The sequence below is a fragment of the Dendropsophus ebraccatus genome, chromosome 7 (genome assembly GCF_027789765.1).
Source record: "Dendropsophus ebraccatus isolate aDenEbr1 chromosome 7, aDenEbr1.pat, whole genome shotgun sequence".
Classification (NCBI taxonomy): domain Eukaryota; kingdom Metazoa; phylum Chordata; class Amphibia; order Anura; family Hylidae; genus Dendropsophus; species Dendropsophus ebraccatus.
In genome coordinates this window covers 89,598,741-89,617,619 of record NC_091460.1, presented here as the reverse complement: position 1 = coordinate 89,617,619, position 18,879 = coordinate 89,598,741, and the positions used below count along the sequence as shown (strand labels likewise).

Genomic DNA, 18,879 nt, shown 5'->3' with positions numbered 1-18,879 from the left:
TTCGGTTAAAACACGGTACAGGGTAAGGGGGGAGATGGGGAGAGAAGTGCTTAGCTGAACATTGTAATATCTATGGGACAGAGGCGACAAGGCGCCATCCGCCATATTGAGCTGAGCCCAACACTCTGCAGCAGCCCCAGCATGGGAGGCACATTGTATGGATTGGGTGGAGGGATATATCCCACAGCCTGTTTTAGCAAATCCCAAATATATTGATATTTGAAGTAGTCTGGAGGGTTTGAGGGCCAAAACAGTGTGCAGAATTGATCGTTGAATTCCTGCAGCATAAAGATCCAAGCTCAATGACGCAACGTACAGCACTCTACTGTTACCAAGGAAGTCTCCCTCACCTTCCAAATCATAGCAGATCCACTTCAGGCTGGGGTTTGCATCAGGGGACAGGGCTGTGGGAGTAATCTCTTCATAGCTTTAACCCCTCTATGTGCCCACATATGTCCTGCTCATTCCTCCATGCTCCCTGCTATAATGTGCGTGCACTCACACTTAGCTATACACACTGCTAATAAAATGTGCCTGCACTTACACTCAGCTATTCACACTGCTGTATAGAGAAGTTTCTGTCACTGTCCTCCTGCACAGCTCTGATTCTCATTTCCTGATTGGTCCATGCTGAACACACACACCCCTTCCCCTATTGCTGTCATGTGACCAGAGTTCTGACAGAAAGCCCTGCTTCTCTATTCTAGTCTATTGTACTACGCAACTGCATTGTGGAGATCTTTAGTTCCATCCAGTATCTACAAACTGCTGCTGTTTTTTTCAGGTTTATGCACTTACTTTATATTTTACATTACACTACCCATGCTGATTGCTATACTGTACAATAACTTATAATATGACATATTCGGCAGTTTCTGAATGTTTGTTTCCCTTGTTTTACCTGGTATTTAAAATAAAAAAAATCATTAATTTTGGGGTAGGGAACCAATTTTCTACATTTCAATGATTTCTTTTGGGAAAATTTGCTTTGGTTTAAGAGTGATTTTGATTACAAGCATGGTCCCAGAACAAATTTTGCTCGTAATACAAGGCACCACTGTATATATAATTACTGGATGTCCTACGGCAGCACAACAATGTGTTAAGTTTTATACACACACACACACACACACACACTGGAAGGAGGCAGAATCAGCGGATAACAATTAGACTAATCAGGATACCATAAATAGCTCACAAAGAATGAGAGACAGTGAATTTTATTTCTTCGGGCTTTGCAAGAAGGGACTTTTTTCATCTAGACATCTGTGGAAGATTTACAGTACAGACTTTATCCCTGCTGTCCCATTCATGATAAGCCACCCAACAGCGAGTGTCCCTTAAAGGGGAACTCCGGATAAGAAAAACTTGTTTTCTATTAAAAGTACATTAAAAGTTATATAGATGTGTCTATACAATGTATTACTGTATCTGTACGGTTCTGCCACACTGGAAGCTGATAGAAATCCAGGAAGTGAAAAAAAAAATGGACTCTGTGTCAATCCACATTGTCTCCTGCTCCTTCTGCTATCCCCCCTTAGGAGACAAATCTTCCATGCCTGTGTCTCACATTGTGTGTGTTTGGTGAGATCAGGCTGATGATGCAGAGAGGGGGCAGGGCATGTTTCACCATCTCAGTCTGGCCAGAGGAAGGTGTTTCAACTTCGCTGATTGTGCAAAAGTCTACAGAGAAATTAGGGCTGTGTTCACACATGTTGGAGTGTCATTGCAGTACTGCAGTATCTGCACAAAAATGATGCAGTAACACAAATAGATAATGCTAAACAGCAGAGAGGATAAGAGCCAGCACTGCCAATCCCACCTGCACAAAAAACAAGGCATAAACAGGTATGTCCCATGTAAGATAGTATCGAATAAAGTCCCTTTTGTGGGAATCAACTTCAAAGATAAAAGATGCTTGATCATAATAAGTGTGTGGAAAGGAAAAGAAAAGAAAAAAAATGTAATTTAAAAGTTCTTTGCTTTATTCCAATATCAGCATTACAGGTAGAGAATACAGCGTGCTGGGTGGTGTTACAGGTAGTAACTGTGTGCTGTGTGGGTGGGAGCACAATGAAATTATAAAGTACTGCAAATAATTCAGTAACACAATGAAACTGCAATGTGTAAACACAGCCTAGATGTTCTGCAACAGCTTTGGGCGGGGAATGTGCAGGGTGGGGGACTGTGATGGAACAGCTGAGGGAAAGAATTGCATTCTGGAACCTGTAGTACTGAGTACATCTACTCAACCAGGAAATACAGAAACACAAAACAGAACAAACTTCCCACCCACCCACCCAAAAAAAATAGAAAATGGATTTTTGGTAGTTTCAAAACTGGGATAGATAGGTAAGTAATGCTTTATGCTTCTGCAGAAGTTTCATTTTTTTAAACCTCTACCCGGAGTTCCCCTTTAAGACATTAGCCAGCAGCGAGTTATCCCTGCTATATGATTTTTAGTATCCTATCCAGCATCGAGCGATTCCTGCTGTGTATACTATTTTTTCCTTTTCAAATTTTAAGCAGGGAGTGATTCCTGCTGTTTTGAAGTAAATTATACAGCCTCTATTCAGGTATTATGTAGGGCAACATGTGTTCTGCCTGGCATTACTATCTCTTTATGATCACTGTTTACCTTTCCTTTCTTAGGCCTTTCCTGTTCCATAGCCTCCTCCAGATTCCCATCTGATCGTCTCACCACCAAAAGTGATGTACCGTGTCTGCAGACTTGGGGCCAACAGTGAATCCCAGGTACGCTAGACCTCCTGCTGCTCTGCTGTACTTTCTATCGAGTTTCCCGGTTCCTGCATCTTAGGCGGTGGCATTTTGCATCCGCCTTGAGGTAGACACAGTCTACCTCAAGGAAAGTGTTCCGATCCTTCACTTAGTAGTTTGAAGTTCCAGAAAAAGATGTGTTTGGCTCCAAAGAAAATGCCAAATTCATCCTTCCCTTCTGGCCCTGTTGGGCCTGGTACTCGCTCGTGTTGAGTCTATCAAAAGAAAGATACTGGGAAATTCCATGCCGAGCAGACTTTTTGTTGCAGAGGGACATCTAACATCTGGGTCCCAAAACCCTGAGACTCACAGCTTGGCTGATCAACTAGATAATCTCCACCACCAGCCACCCACTGAGCTCATTCAACATGCGGATTTAAAGTTCTTGTCCTTCCAGAAAAAGATGTGTTTGGCTCCAAAGAAAATGCCAAATTCATCCTTCCCTTCTGGCCCTGTTGGGCCTGGTACTCGCTCGTGTTGAGTCTATCAAAAGAAAGATACTGGGAAATTCCATGCCGAGCAGACTTTTTGTTGCAGAGGGACATCTAACATCTGGGTCCCAAAACCCTGAGACTCACAGCTTGGCTGATCAACTAGATAATCTCCACCACCAGCCACCCACTGAGCTCATTCAACATGCGGATTTAAAGTTCTTGTCCTGGAAGACTTTATTCTTGGTGGCCATAGCCTCTGCCCAGATTATAAGTGAGCTGCAAGCATTATCCTCAAGACAACCATATCTTAGAGATCCTGGAGACTGCCTTTCCCTGCGCACAATGCCATGTTTCCTATCCAAGGTGTATTTTGCATTCTTTCTAAACCAGGAGATTCTACTACCCTCTCTTCAGTCTGATGATCCCTCCATTGTCTGGCTAGACGTCAGAAGAGCCTTGCTATGCTACCTACAGAAGGTGTCTTTATTTTGTAAAGCGGAACAGCTGTTTTGTCAATACTCTCATGGATCCAGTGTTTGCAAAGCCCTAATGTCTACCCTATCCATATGGGTAAGGGACGCCATTGCCTTCTGCTATGAACAAGAGGGCCTTGAAGCTCCCTCAGTCTTAAGAGCTAACCAGATCTACCGCTGCTTCCTGGAGTCATCTCACGTTCCATTGGAGGAAATATGCAGAGCCAATAGGTGGGTAACTCCTTTAACATTCATGAAGCACTGTCGACTAGACATGTCTGGTACTCCAGCCTTCAGGAAAAAAGTGCTTCTAAGTGCTGCTGTTAAGTTACCCACCTCTTTCTGCTTACTGCTGTGAAAATCCCATTTTTGTGCTGCCGTAGGACGTCCAGGAAGGGTAAAAATTTACTAACCTGAAGTTTTCTTTTCCTGGAGTCTGTAGGCAGCACAAGCTAACGTCCCTTTAAAATTATATATTGCTGCAAACAGTTTACTGACTCTCTGTCTTTGTGGGCTATTCATGGTATCCTGATTAGTCTAATTGTTATCTGCTGATTAATGTCTCTTCTGCCCGTTCCAGGGGGGTAAAACTTAATCCATTGTTGTGCTGCCTATGGACTCCTGGAAATTTCAGGTAAGTAAATTTTAACCCATACATATATGAGTCATTAAAACTGGCTACAATCTTTATGGGAAATTAACTACAAGAATCACCCCACCCATGCTGCATGGTCTCAGCATGGTACTAATTACAAGAGCATTACACCAGCTTAAATGCAGCAGAATTGTTGGGACATCTCCAGGATATTACCATGTATTACATGTACAGACATGCGGAGGAGTTCTTTATGTATACAAAAAGAGTATCCTAATTACTTGTGTATACATTTAGGGATAGTGCAGGTATACTTTACCCTACACATCACTGCCAGTATCGCTCAGATTACAGACACAAGTGCGGGTTCAGCATGACATTACAATGGGCTGGATTTTGGCACAACATAGACAGGAGCTTTACTTTAAGTTACTACTTCACAGTCATCTTATTGTTTGTTCAATGAACATACAACCAGCTTCTAGGAAGCCTCTGAATTATTTTACCTAATAAAAGACCCAAAAATTACCTAATTAGCATAAAATACATAAAATAATGCCCCTCATTGCCATAATGAATTACTATGTTTCTTTGCTTAGTGTCCCCTGTAAGGATCTATCAGCAGGTTAGGATGGGGCACGGTATTAACTGGTTGCACAGCAATGCATTGCCTGTCTTAAGCTCTCAATCACAGCACTCAGGCAAGTCCCCCACCCAGAGCTGATGCAGAAGATCTCATGTCACAGCAGACTATCTCAAAATCATTGAAGTTACAGTACCTGCTGCATTTATTACTTGTCTGATCTTTCCGAGGCATCATTTAGCATATAGAAGCATGCCATAAACACACCTCATTTTCTTTAAATGTACCAATAAAGATATATATGTATTTGTGTATATTATGCTGATAGGTATGTGGGCTTTACAGTATGTGCTACTCAGAGCTGCAGTCTTGTGAGAACATACAAAAGACTTATTGTAGGGATTATTTGTTACTATGTCATCTATTCTATTCTACTTACTTGGAATTTTCTCCGAAATTCCTCCTCTTGCTTTTGAAGTTTTTTCAGATTTGTCTCATTCTTCCAGCTCGTTATTAACATGTTTTCTTCTAACGTGGACTGTGAACTTGAAAAAAAAAAAACGGGAAAAAAAAATGACAAATGCATATCTTTACATTATCTATGTTATCTATATATTATCTATGTTAGATACATATTATCTATATATTATCTGTTATCTATATATATTATTTATGTTATCTATAGTTGGGACAGAGAAATTATTATTATAATATAACATAGGTTATATTATGTAATATTTCAAACATAGAAAGAGAAGCTCTTACATCCCCTTGACACAACTGGAAAATCCCCGATATAAAATCTGGATGGATTTCGGGACCCATAGGGGTACATTAGTCACGGACACCGGGGGACAGCGGGAAGACCGGGGACCAGAGCAGCAGGATGTGAGCCCCAGCGCTGTAGCCAGGAGGTGAGTAGTAGTTATTTTCTTCCACTCCCTCCCTGGATGTTAGGAAAAAAGGGGTGCCGGCCGGGAGTACCTCTTTAGGCTATGTTCACACATAAATATGGCCTTTGTTGCCATCAGCAACAACAGGCGTACTTTATGAGCCTGTGAACACTGCCTATTGATCTATGGGATCCCGGCCAGAGCGTATAAACATCGTATATGCTGCGGCCGGGATCCCATGCAGTGCCGCAAATAACTGACATGTCAGTTTTCTGCGGCCACAATTCAATGAATTGCGACCGTAGGAAACCCTGTCAGTGCACACAATGAAGGGAGTGGCTCCGGCCGGGATGATCCTGGCAGAGACTGGCCAATATGTGACCCGGCCGGGGTCACGGAATGGCCGGTCGTTCACGTAATGTGAACATAGCCTTTTAGTTCAAGGCCTATTTTGTAAATCTTTTATATAAACCTACAAAAAATCTCCACAATAAAATCTACACCGCTTTTTCAAGGAGCTCTTCAACAAAGCGGTCACGAAACACCGAGTGTGGCAAGGTGGGAATCGGTACACATGGCAACTGGGTCAGTATGTGGTTACAGGATTCTAGTTAGGTCTGGTGAGATTAGTGATTAGTATTGAACTAGGGGAAATGGTGTTTAAAATACATGTGCTGTAAGCTGCCATTAGGTCTTTAATTGGATGGAGTGCTGGAATATCACTGGTGCTATAGTTGCTTTGATATTTTGCTGCTATTAGGCTGTATATTACAAGGGATTGTGCGATTTATATTTTGTTGCTGCTATAGATTTACCCTATTGGACTTTTATGCATCTGTTTGGCCAATTGTGCATAATCATGTGCATATATATTTATATGTTATTCTGTGACCTGCAGTCCATGTAATATCCAATTATTTGTTATACAATTTCATGTACCAGATTCCTCCCAATGGTTTTTAACATGTCTAATGTGTATATGTTTTTATGGGTGGGCTGATTTTTGTCTGAAAAAAATACATTTATTTAGGAAATTTATAAACTGGCACGCTACTGATCCCAGTGGGCGCTTCTTTGTAGCAGGCTAGACTGTTGTTGAGCCCCGCCAGTGCCTTGGGGTACCCCTCAAGTGCCTGTGCCTTCCTCAACACTAGTCTGTCGAGCTGTACTAACTGACGCTGTACCCCTCGCCCTTTTGCCTCCGTAATCACAAGCTGTGGATGGGACCTGACGCTGGCTTGGTGGAACAAATCAATAGTCATCCCCTTAAGATGGTGATGACATATGAGGACCAAGATTTCGTGTAGGGTCTGCGAAACAAAGTTGTCCTCGCCTAACCGCTCTTCTTCCCATATGATGCATGCGGGTTATTAGTACCCAGGTGCATAACTTTACATTTATCCACATTGAACCTCATTTGCCAAGTGGACGCCCAAACACTCAGTGTGTCTAAGTCATCCTGTAACATCTGCACATCCTCCATAGACTGTACTGTACTACAAAGCTTGGTGTCATCTGCAAAGATAGAAACATTGCTGTTAATTCCATTCTCAATATTATTAATAAACAAGTTAAACAGAAGAGGGCCCAGTACTGACCCTTGGGCTACACCACTTATTACCGGGGACCATTCGGAGTAGGAATCATTGACCACCACTCTCTGGGTACGATTATTAAGCCAGTTTTCAATCCAGTTTACACATTAAATTTTCCAAACCGATAGACTTTAACTTACCCATCAGACATGGCTTCGGGATTAACTACTGACTGCCATGGAGCTGGAACTTTGAAGGATCTTTTTCACAATACCAGCCTGGCTAGTGTTCGCCTCAACACTGTGTCCTACTGGGATTAACAAATTTCATCCAAGCCTGTTGGGATTGCTACTAACACAACCCCCTAGTCATTCCTTAAGGATGTTAAAGATGTTGGCCGTCAGTCGAACTGTTACCAGACTGCAGCTCAAGCTGGGCCACTCTATGTCTAGATTAAAATAAAAAATGGCACTTATGTTGATTCCACTTAAACTAACAGAATACAAAGGGTGCCACACAAGGAGAGGTGACAGGGAGGCTAATATTGCTAATATTATTGAATCAGACCTAAAATTTGCAAACCTCACAAAATTAATTTTAAGCTGCTTTGCTCATCACTAGCCGGTACTATGTATATGTCAAGCTGTGAGACTGAGGTCAGCATTATGGGGCTCCTGCCACCAGATGTCACTGTTCTATTTCACGGCTGATGGTTAAAACTATATAATATGATGTCTCTATTGATGACGTGTATTTCCTGCCACTCTCTAATGATTTTTACTAACCAATCCTTGAGCAATACAGAGGGTTTTTCTGATTGTTATCCAATCAGATCCCCTGGTTACAGAGTGTGTATGAGAAGCAACACTACAGAGAGTGTGGATTTAGGAACTTTCTCTTACAGCTCCAGCTGAACCAGTGTCTGAATAGTTACCCAAGTATATTCAACTCAACTACTGAATGCCAAGTGTGTGAAGCATTTTTCTTATCTACCAGCATACCAGCTGTGCCTTCCTTTTTTGGATTCTGTATATATATTTAATATGTCTATACGAGTGTGAACTTCCAAGTATTTGCCTCCTACTGAAGTTATTGCAATTAAGAACAGATTGTCTATTGCAGTGATTTTCAACCAGTGTGCCATGGCACACTAGTGTGCCGCGACACATGGTCGGGTGTAGCGCGGGGAAAGTTCCCCAAACTATGGTGCCCCTGTGAAACAGGAAAAAACAATGGGGGAGAGAAACCTGGGGATGGGGGAGAAACAGGGGAGAGAAGCAGGGGGGAGAGAAACATGGGGATGGGGGAGAGAAACAGCGGAGAGAAACATGGGGATGGGGGAGAAACAGGGGAGAGAAGTTTGGTGGAGAGAAGCAGGGGGGAGAGAAGTATGGTGGAGAGAAGCACAGGAGAGAAGCACGGGGGAGAGAAGCACAGGAGAGAAGCAGGGGAGAGAAGTATGGTGGAGAAAAGCACAGGAGAGAAGCAGGGGGGAGAAGTATGGTGGAGAGAAGCACAGGAGAGAAGCACAGGGGGAAGAAGAAAACAGGCCCAGGTTTCACACTGAGTGAGTATAAATACATTTAGAATCTATATTATTAACTATATGTATAATATGTACTGTTTTAGTGTCATTTTGTGCCATTTTGGTTGGTGGTGTGCCCTGGGATTTTTTAAGTATAAAAAGTGTGCCGCGGCTCAAAAAAGGTTGAAAATCACTGGTCTATTGTATTCAGAGACTGATATCTTGTACTGTCCTGCAGCGGATTTAGTAAACTATTCTGCAATTAAGTCTTATCAGTGACTCTATCATCCCTACTGCACAACATCTGCAAAACATACAAACAATCACTACTCTACTCTACAGCAACTACAACTCTTAGCACGTGGCAGTGCCAAGCCAGTGTATTTAGTGGTGGCCATAGCCATTCCCATTCCTGATCACTGTGACAATTGCCCGTGTGGTGCTTCCAACATCTGCCCCCCTCAACCCCCAGTTGCTGCACCCTGGCTTGCCTACCCTTCGCCCCAGCACAGATATATCTGCGAGTGCGGCGGAGTCTGACCACCCATCTACATCATCATTTCCTTCTCTAGAGGATGTGTCTTCTCCCAGAGGACTTTGACTTCTCACTATCTAAGGATGAATCTGTCACTGAATATAACTGTCCATCACCAGCTAAGGTAGGCCACAAAAAGTACCCTGATACCCGGCCACATCCTATACCCACTATGCCAGATTTGGATCTTTGGGAATAAGCCCCAATTTACACAGTGGCTAACTGACTTGTCATCTCCTTGTCACTACCTCCTCTTGTGCAAGAGTATACAGCTATCCTAGCACCTTCTCAGTGTGCAGCTATGAGTGAGTGTACCAAGTAAAACCCAGTGCAAGAAGTCACTATACCAGTGATGGAAAGAGTATGTGAGAGTAAAATTAAGGGCCCTATTCCACCGGGAGATTATTGTTCAGATTATCGTTAAATCGTTCGAATCTAAACGATAATCGTTCGTTTGAAATGCAGTTAACGATTAACAACCGAATGAGAAATCGTTGATCGCTTTATAAGACCTGGACCTATTTTTATCGTTGCTCGTTCGCAAAACGTTCGCAAATCGTTCGCACTGAATAAGACGTCATTCAGTCGTTCGCAATAGATACGAAGGCAATAGCGAATAAATAGCGAAGAAAAACTATCGCAATTACGATCATAAGTAACGATTATCGTTCCATGGAAATGAGTGAACGTTTTCAGGTCTTTCACAATAGCGGTCGTTTGAGATCGTTAGTGGTTAACGATGATGCAAACGATAATCGTCCGGTGGAATAGGGCCCTAAGAGTATGTCTGGAGAGACCACGTCCACTTGAAAAGCCCCTAAAAAGGTGCAGAGCAACTTTCTTAAAGTTTAAGAAAGCAAGATGATTTGGCTTAATCCAATTGGTGAACAGATACAGTGAAAAGCAAAGCTGTCAAAAGAAAATATCTACCCAGAAACAAACGAAACCTCCAGCCAGGAGAGATTATACACTTTTCCACTGTGTAATAGAAAAATGGCCAGCTGCAGTTATCCGTATTTTGTTTCCTATGCAAAAGACTTATGAGCCAACTCCTACTGCTGACTTGAATGATACTTGGAAGAAGAATCATCAATGCAAAGCAGCAGCTTCAGTTTCCAAAGCTCGCCGCCTTCTATAGCGTCTGCTGCCACCTTAAGAGCACCTTAACCTTAACTGCAACTGCTCATCATGCAGGACCAGTCACACAAGTTCAGCCACAGGTGACATACAACATGGGAAAGCTTGTCACTATGCCTACTCCATGTTCAGCTACCTCAGCAACAGCATCTACCTCCATGATAACTGCCAGAGAGGCTGTAAGAGGGTTGCCACCAACTGTGTCCAGATATGGTGGATGCTGTGCATGAATAGGGAAAGTATATGGTAAATATCAAGAAAGGATCTATAGAAGCCCATGCCTTCTGTCCACTCCTAGAACTTTCTCAGGGACCGCGTGGAATATGTGAAGTGTATCTAATGAAGATGATTAATAAATCCTGACTTTGTTTTTTTTTACGTTTACGTTTCTGGCATTGCATTGCCAATTACTATGATATAATGAGGGATGTTTATTTTAATTTTGCCTTCAATAAAAATATATTTATAAAAAAAATAAAAAATCCTGACTTTTATGGCATGATACAGGATTTATAACACTGACTCCAGGAGGTGTACTCGCTCTCACAATTTCCTCATTCCTGGTAATCTCTCCCTGTTCCCAGGCAGTTTGATTTTATTTGTTTTAATTTAATCAAAATGTAAACCTGAGTAAAACAAACTGACAAAAATTAACCACCAAAGTGCTTGGTCCTTAACCCCTTCTGGACTAGGCTAATTTTCGTTTTTTTCTACTTGTGCTTAAAGGCCATACCAGTTGCATTTTTACACCTACAGACCCACATGAGCCCTTATTTTTTGCTTCACTAATTGTACTTTGCAATGACGGACTGAATTTTTGCATAAAATATGCTGTGAAACTAGAAAAAATATAAGGTGAAATTGAAAAAAAATAATTATTATTTTCCTTTGGGGGGGCTTTGCTTTTATGCCGTGTGTCCTATGGAAAAACTGACTTGTTATACATGTCCCTCAAGTCGGTATGATTAAAACGATATGTAACGTGTAAAACTTTTATTTTATCTGATGGCTTGTAAAAAATTCAAACCATTGTTAACAAATATATGTTCCTTAAAATCGCTCTATTCCCAGGCTTATAGCGCTTTTATGCTTTGGTCTATGGGGCTGTGTGAGGTGTCATTTTTTGCACAATGATGTGTACTTTCTATCGATACCTTGATGGCACCTATGCGACTTTTTTAATCGCTTTTTATTACAATTTTTCTGCATTTGATGCGACCAAAAATGTGCAATTTTGCACTTTGGGATTTATCTGCGCTTACGCTGCTTATCGTTTGAGATCTGGACTGTGATAAATTAATAGTTCGGGCGATTACGCATGCGGCGATACCAAACATGTTTGTTTATTTATTTATTTTTATTTATAAAATAGGAAAAGGGGGGGATTCAAACTTTTATTGGGGGAGGGGGCTTTTTATAAATAACAACACTTTTTTTTTTTTTTTTTACACTTATACTAGAAGCCCCCCTGGGAGACTTCTAGTATATGCACACTGATCTCTCATAGAGATCTATGCTGTATAGTTAAAGAGTCACTGTCGTATTTTTTTTTTTTGCAGAAATCAATAGTCCAGGCGATTTTAAGAAACTTTGTAATTGGGTTTATTAGCCAAATCTGCCATTATCATAAACAAACAGAGATGGTGGGAGCTACTACAAATTTATAAGGGGGATGCTGCCAATGTCCTTATACCAGAACATATACTACGCAAGACAGAAAGACAGAAAAAGGCGCACCCACAAAATAATAATATGTAAATCTTAATATCTTTATTATGCATACAAAAAACAGCAAATGGACATATATATGTATATAAAATATGGATTGTTTGTTTGATTATCATGTTTACAAATTATACTCATTTCTAGGTACGGGTGTCCAAGTCCATTGAGGGGAGCATTCATGTCCACTGGTTCCTTTTGGCGGTTCTATGGTCTATGACTATGTATACGGTTTATATTCTATGTCTGTGTGTTCGAGTACGACAGGGTTACCATGATGATAGTATGTAGTGTGTTCTGCCCATATGATACATGATGAGGATAGAGGTATTAAGATGCTGTGGTAGGGTGATATTATGATGATGTAAATACTGTTGAGTATGTATAGGTAGTAGGTATATGGTGGTAGAGTGCTAATGTGGACATGTACCACGAGTACATTATATACCATGCTTATTGACTCTATGTGATAACTTGGTGATGGAGAGTTTAGAGATAGTAAGATCACGTATAAAGACAAAATTATGACAATGTAGACAGTATGTGATTATCTATATTTTGCTAAAGGTTTATATTGAATAGTATTTGATGTCATTACATAGAGGTATACATATACATGTACTATATTAATGGTGTTTGACGGTATCGCATAGAGGTATACATACACATGTACTATATTGGAAATGTTAATCATGTAGATTGGTATATTTGTGAGGGTATGTCTTATGTAATGCGCTATACGTGGTTAGACGCTGTTCCTATATACAATCCGAGAGGAACGATATAGGAGATACGTTTTACGAGGGTCTTGTATAATTTATGATCTACTAAGGCTGATATGACAATAGGTAAACAGCATATTTTTGGGATATTCCACATGATCTATTTTGAAATAAAGGGTAAAGAATGTTGTATGAGAGCTCTAGATGATCCATTAACCTCATTGGTATTGATACATGGATTGTTGTGAAATTTCACATGATCTATTATGAAATAAAGGGCAAGGTATGTTGCACAGGAGCTCTACATGATTCATCACTCTCATTGATATAGATACATAGAATTCTTGTTATTATATGATAGAAGGTGGGTAAAGTATGTATGTAGAGTATGTATGTCATGAGCTGTATAAGGGTGTACAATGCAATTTATAAGGTTTACCCATTCACCAGTGTTTACATTTTTATATTTTTACATTTTTATTTTTATATTTGCACATTTACCCATTAGCATGGTAATATAATGATTTGGTGAGCGTATTCAATTAGGTGTGGATAAGGTATGGTTATTATTAGGTTGCCAGTATTATTTATTTATATGTTGCTTTTTGCTTATTATGTAAAGCAGTATCTATGAGAACGGGAGAACGTACAGTGATCATGTGATATGTGATCATATGTTTGCCGCATAGCGGTCATGTGATTTGGTGGAACGCATTTGCGGTCATGTGGTTCCGGATGGAGCGCATGATTGAGTTCTGGTAATATCAAGGTTGAACGTACTTCCGGTCATGTGATTCCGGATGGAACGCATGGTTGAGTTCCGGATATATCGCTGTGGAACGCATTTCCGGTCATGCGCACTGGCTGATACACACGCCGCTTTCCGCCATGATGGGGGCCGGTGAATGCTCTTCCTCAGTGGACAAGGTAATGGACACCTGTATACAATTAGATTGAGATTATTTTGGGGACAAATGGATATATAAAGATGTATTGAATGTTAAACCGTTACCCCTGACGAAGTCACGTGAGGTGACGATACGCGTAGGGTTACAGACCGGAGCCCCATTTCAGAGCCCTTGGTGATATTTTACCAGTTTATATGGTGTTGACCCTGACTTTCTGCCATTATATGATAGGTTATGCACTTGGTCACTTTCTTTTGGGGGGGAGATGTACATGAATTTCTTTTTGATTTATATTTCTCACACTACTACTGTTGTATGTTTCATTGATTAGTTGTTGATACTTTTGTGAGCACGTGCACTTTAGGATACATGTATTGTGATAAGTCAGGATGTTTCAGTTCATCAGTGTACAATAGGATATAGGGCCTGATAGTTATTGGTTTTTGGGGCTGCGGCTAGAGGGACACGTACATTATTACGTATATTCCCTGTGATGGTTTTCCCGGATTGGGTTTTTAAGTGTTTTTAAGTGTATGTCCATTTGCTGTTTTTTGTATGCATAATAAAGATATTAAGATTTACATATTATTATTTTGTGGGTGCGCCTTTTTCTGTCTTTCTGTCTTGCGTAGTATAAAATCTGCCATTATCGGCATGTAAAAAACCTTTTCCCAGGTCCCCCCCTCCTTCCTCTTTTTCATCCACTCTGAAAAATCTGAAAATTGTGACTTGTTGCAGGAGACGTCCCCTGTCTGTTCTAGGGAGAGGGGAGGGGGGAGGAGGAAGGAGGGAGTTAGCCGGCAGCAGAAAGCAGATAACAGAGGATTACAGGCACGGAGCTGGGTGACAGCTGTAATCAGAGCTCAGACAGGTCACTGGTGATGGTCAGAAGAGATATCCCGTGAGGGATTTGTAGATTAACTCTTTGTTGTCCTGTTTTGGTCTTTTCTTTAGCTCTCTCCATAGGAGAACAATGAAGACAGGGGGGAGAGCTTCAAACTGCTTTTTCATGATAAAAATGCATTTTTCGGATAATAAACCCAATTACAAAGTTTCTTAAAATCGCCTGGACTATTGATTTCTGCAAAAAAAAATTTCACGACAGTGACACTTTAACCCCTTGCCGCAAAATGACGTTTGGGGAACGTCATGTAAAGTAGGTAGTTAATGCAACATGACGTTCCCCAAACGTCATGTTGTTCCTGCCTCCCCCCGCAGCCCGTAAGTGAGATCGGGCAGCGGGAGGAGGCAGTATCACACCACATCCTCCCGCTGCCTCTGCCCGGAGGGGAGCCGCGCTCCCCCCGGGCAGTTAACCCCATAAACGCCGCGGTCGATGCGACCGCAGCGTCTATGGGGGAGATGTGGTGTTTGCCGGTGATCGGGCGGCGGGAGGAGGCTGCAGGACGTTGCCTCCTCCCGCCGCCACTGTCACAGTGTCCCCTGGCCCCCCTTCCACTGCCGCCGGTACCGGAGATCGCCGATATCAACGTTATACCGGCAATCTCCGGTACCGGCGCCGCCGACAGCTTTCATCTCCCCCCACCGTGAATCCACGGTGGGGGGAGATGAAAATGTAATCATCAGACCCCAGATCAGCCCCCCTAGTGCCCCGATCACTAACCCGTTCCCTCCCCGGGCGGCCATCAGATCCAAGATGGCCGCCCCCATCCCTGCGAATAAACGATGTTTGTTCGCAGGGATGGAAATGAAAGAATGATCAAAGCCCCATGCTCTCCGCCACCGGAGGTAGCGGAGAGCATGGGGCAGTGATCGGGGACCCCCCCGTGTGGTCCCGGAGCAGGCGATCGGCGGTATATACTATATACCGCCGATCGCCTGTTCCCAGTGCTGCCGGCACTTTTTATCCCCTGTCACCATAAATCATTGGTGACAGGGGATAAAAAGTGTTACAGTGTCGCCCCCCAAGTCGCCCCCCACCCCCCCAGTCACCCCCGTCCCCCAGTCACCCGCCCTTCCCATTATACGTTACCTGATCCTGGAGCTCCTTCCTCTTCGGTGTCCTGGCTGCTTCTGATGTGCGCATGTGCGCCAGAAGCGTCCAGCTCTGAAAATTTAAAGTGACAGAGACCAATTTGGTCTCTGTCACTAAACTATGATTACTGTGATAGAAAATATCACAGTAATCATAGTAATACAGTGAAAATGAATGGATAAAGTACAAAAAGTTAAAAACACACAAAAAAAAACACACACACTTTTTATTATAGTAATAATTGCAGTTTACTCCCAAATTACCCGTAACCACCGCACGTTGCCCATAACCGCCCCAGGTTGGCCGAAATCACGCCAGATTGCACGTAACCACCACACGTTGCCCGTAACAACCGCACATTCCCCTTAACCCCCGCACGTTGCCAGTAACAACCGCACATTGCCCGTAACCACCGCACGTTGCCCGTAACCACCGCACGTTGCCCGTAATCATGCCAGATTGCCCGTAACAACCACACGTTGCCCCTAACCACCGCACGTTGCCCCTAACCACTCCAGGTTGCATGTAATCACAACAGATTACCCGTAACCACCCCAGGTTGCCCGTAATCACGCCAGATTACACTTAACCACTGCACATTGCCCGTAACAACCGCACATTGCCCGTAACCACCGCACGTTGCCCGTAACAACCGCAAGTTGCCCGTAACCACCGCACGTTGCCCGTAACCAACGCACGTTGCCCGTAATCATGCCAGATTGCACGTAACAACCGCACGTTGCCGGTAACCACCGCACGTTGCCCGTAACCACCGCACGTTGCCCGTAATCATGCCAGATTGCCCGTAACAACCACATGTTGCCTCTAACCACCCCAGGTTGCATGTAATCACAACAGATTACCCGTAACCACCCCAGGTTGCCCATAATCACGCCAGATTACACTTAACCACCGCACGTTGCCCGTAACCACCGCACGTTGCCGGTAACCACCGCACATTGCCCGTAACCACCGCACGTTGCCCGTAATCACGCCAGATTGCACGTAACCACCGCACGTTGCCCCTAACCGCCCCAGGTTGCCTGTAATCACACCAGATTACCCGTAACCACTGCACGTTGCCCCTAATCGCCCCAGGTTGCCCGTAATCACGCCAGATTACACGTAACGACCGCACGTTGCCACTGACGGCCGCACGTTGCCACTGACGGCCGCACGTTGCCACTGACGGCCGCACGTTGCCTCTAACCACCCCAAATTGCCAAAGACCCCCTCCAGATTGCCGTAACCAACCCAAATTACATATAAGCACTTCAGTTTATCCGTAACCAACCCAGATTGTTCGTAACCACCCCACGTTGGCCGTAACCACAGCAGGTTACCTGTAACCACCCCAGATTGTCTGTAACCACCGCAGATTACCCATAACCACCTCCAGATTACCCGTAACCACCTCCAGATTACCTGGAACCACCCCAGATTACCCGTAACCACCCCACATTACCTGTAATCTAATTTTTTTATTGTATTTTAGTAACTGTAACTGTTTCTAGCTGCGGTTTTGCTCCAGCAAATTGGCGCTCCTTCCCTTCTGAGCCCGGCTGTGTGCCCATACAGTGGTTTATGCCCACATATGGGGTACCGTTCTACTCAGGAGAACCTGCGTTACAGATTTTGGGGTACGCTTTCTTTCCTGTTCCTCGTGAAATTTAGAAATTTCCAACTAAAGGAACATATTACTGGAAAAATTCGAGTTTTTCATTTTTACTGTCTACTTTTGAATACTTTCCTCTAATACCTGTGGGGTCAAAATGGTCACCACACCCCAAGATGAATTCTTTGAGGGGTGTACTTTCCAAAATGGGATGACTTATGGCGAGATTTTACTACACTGGCACTACAGGGGCACTAAAAAATGCACCTGGCGCTCAGAAACTTCTTCAGCAAAATCTGCACTGAAAATGCTAATTGGCGCTCCCTTCCTTCTGATCCCTGCTGTGTGCCCATAGAGTGGTTTATACCCACATATGCGGTACCGTTCTACTCACGAGAACCTGCGTTATTAATTTTTGGGTACATTTTCTCTCCTGTTCCTCGTGAAATTGAGAAATTTCAAACTAAACAAACATATTATTGGAAAAATTTGAGTTTTTCTTTTTTACTCTCTACTTTTAAATACTTTCCTCTAATACCTGTGGGGTCAAAATGGTCACCACACCCCAAGATGAATTCTTTGAGGGGTGTACTTTCCTAAATGGGGTGACTTTTGGGGGGGTTCTATTCTGCTGACACTACAGGGGCGCTGCAAACGCACCTGGCGCTCAGAAACTTCTTCGGAAAAATCTGCACTGAAAATGCTAATTGGCGCTCCTTCCCTTCTGAGCCCAGCTGGGTGCCCATACAGTGGTTTATGCCCACATATGGGGTACCATTCTACTCAGGAGAACCTGCGTTACAGATTTTGGCATGCAGCTTCTCCCTTGTTCCTCGTGAAATTGAGAAATTTCCAACTAAACGAACATATTATTGGAAAAATTCTAGTTTTTCAATTTTACTGTCTTATTTTGAATACTTTCCTCTAATACCTGTGGGGTCAAAATGGTCACCACACCCAAAGATGAATTCCTTGAGGGGTGTACTTTCCAAAATGGGGTGACTTATGGGGGGTTTCTCGTCTGCGGACACTACAGGGGCGCTGCAAACGCTCCTGGCGCTCAGAAACTTCTTCAGAAAAATCTGCATTGAAAAAGCTAATTGGCGCTCCTTCCCTTCTGAGCCCGGCTGTGTGGCCATACAGTGGTTTACGCCCACATATGGGGTACCGTTGTATTCAGGAGAACCTGCGTTACAAATTTTGGGGTACTTTTTTTCTCTTGTTCCTCGTGAAATTGAGAAATTTCAAACTAAACAAACATATTATTGGAAAAATTCGTGTTTTTCATTTTTACTGTCTAATTCTGAATACTTTCCTCTAATACCTGTGGGGTCAAAGTGCTCATCCTACCCAAAGATGAATTCTTTGAGGGGTGTAGTTTCGAAAATGGGGTGACTTTTGGGGGATTCTATTCTGCGGACACTACAG

The 18,879-nt window shown here is 42.9% G+C and overlaps 1 protein-coding gene across 2 annotated transcripts in view; it reads right to left on the bottom strand.

The window, feature by feature from the left end:
• LOC138797558 (FYN-binding protein 1-like) overlaps window positions 1-18,879 on the bottom strand; it is a 213,341-nt gene that overhangs the window by 68,561 nt on the left and 125,901 nt on the right. For both annotated transcript variants that reach the window (XM_069977877.1, XM_069977875.1), the window contains exon 6: window positions 5,303-5,408. In XM_069977877.1, coding sequence (XP_069833978.1) covers window positions 5,303-5,408 — 106 coding nt within the window. The remainder of the gene's footprint in view (window positions 1-5,302; window positions 5,409-18,879) is intronic.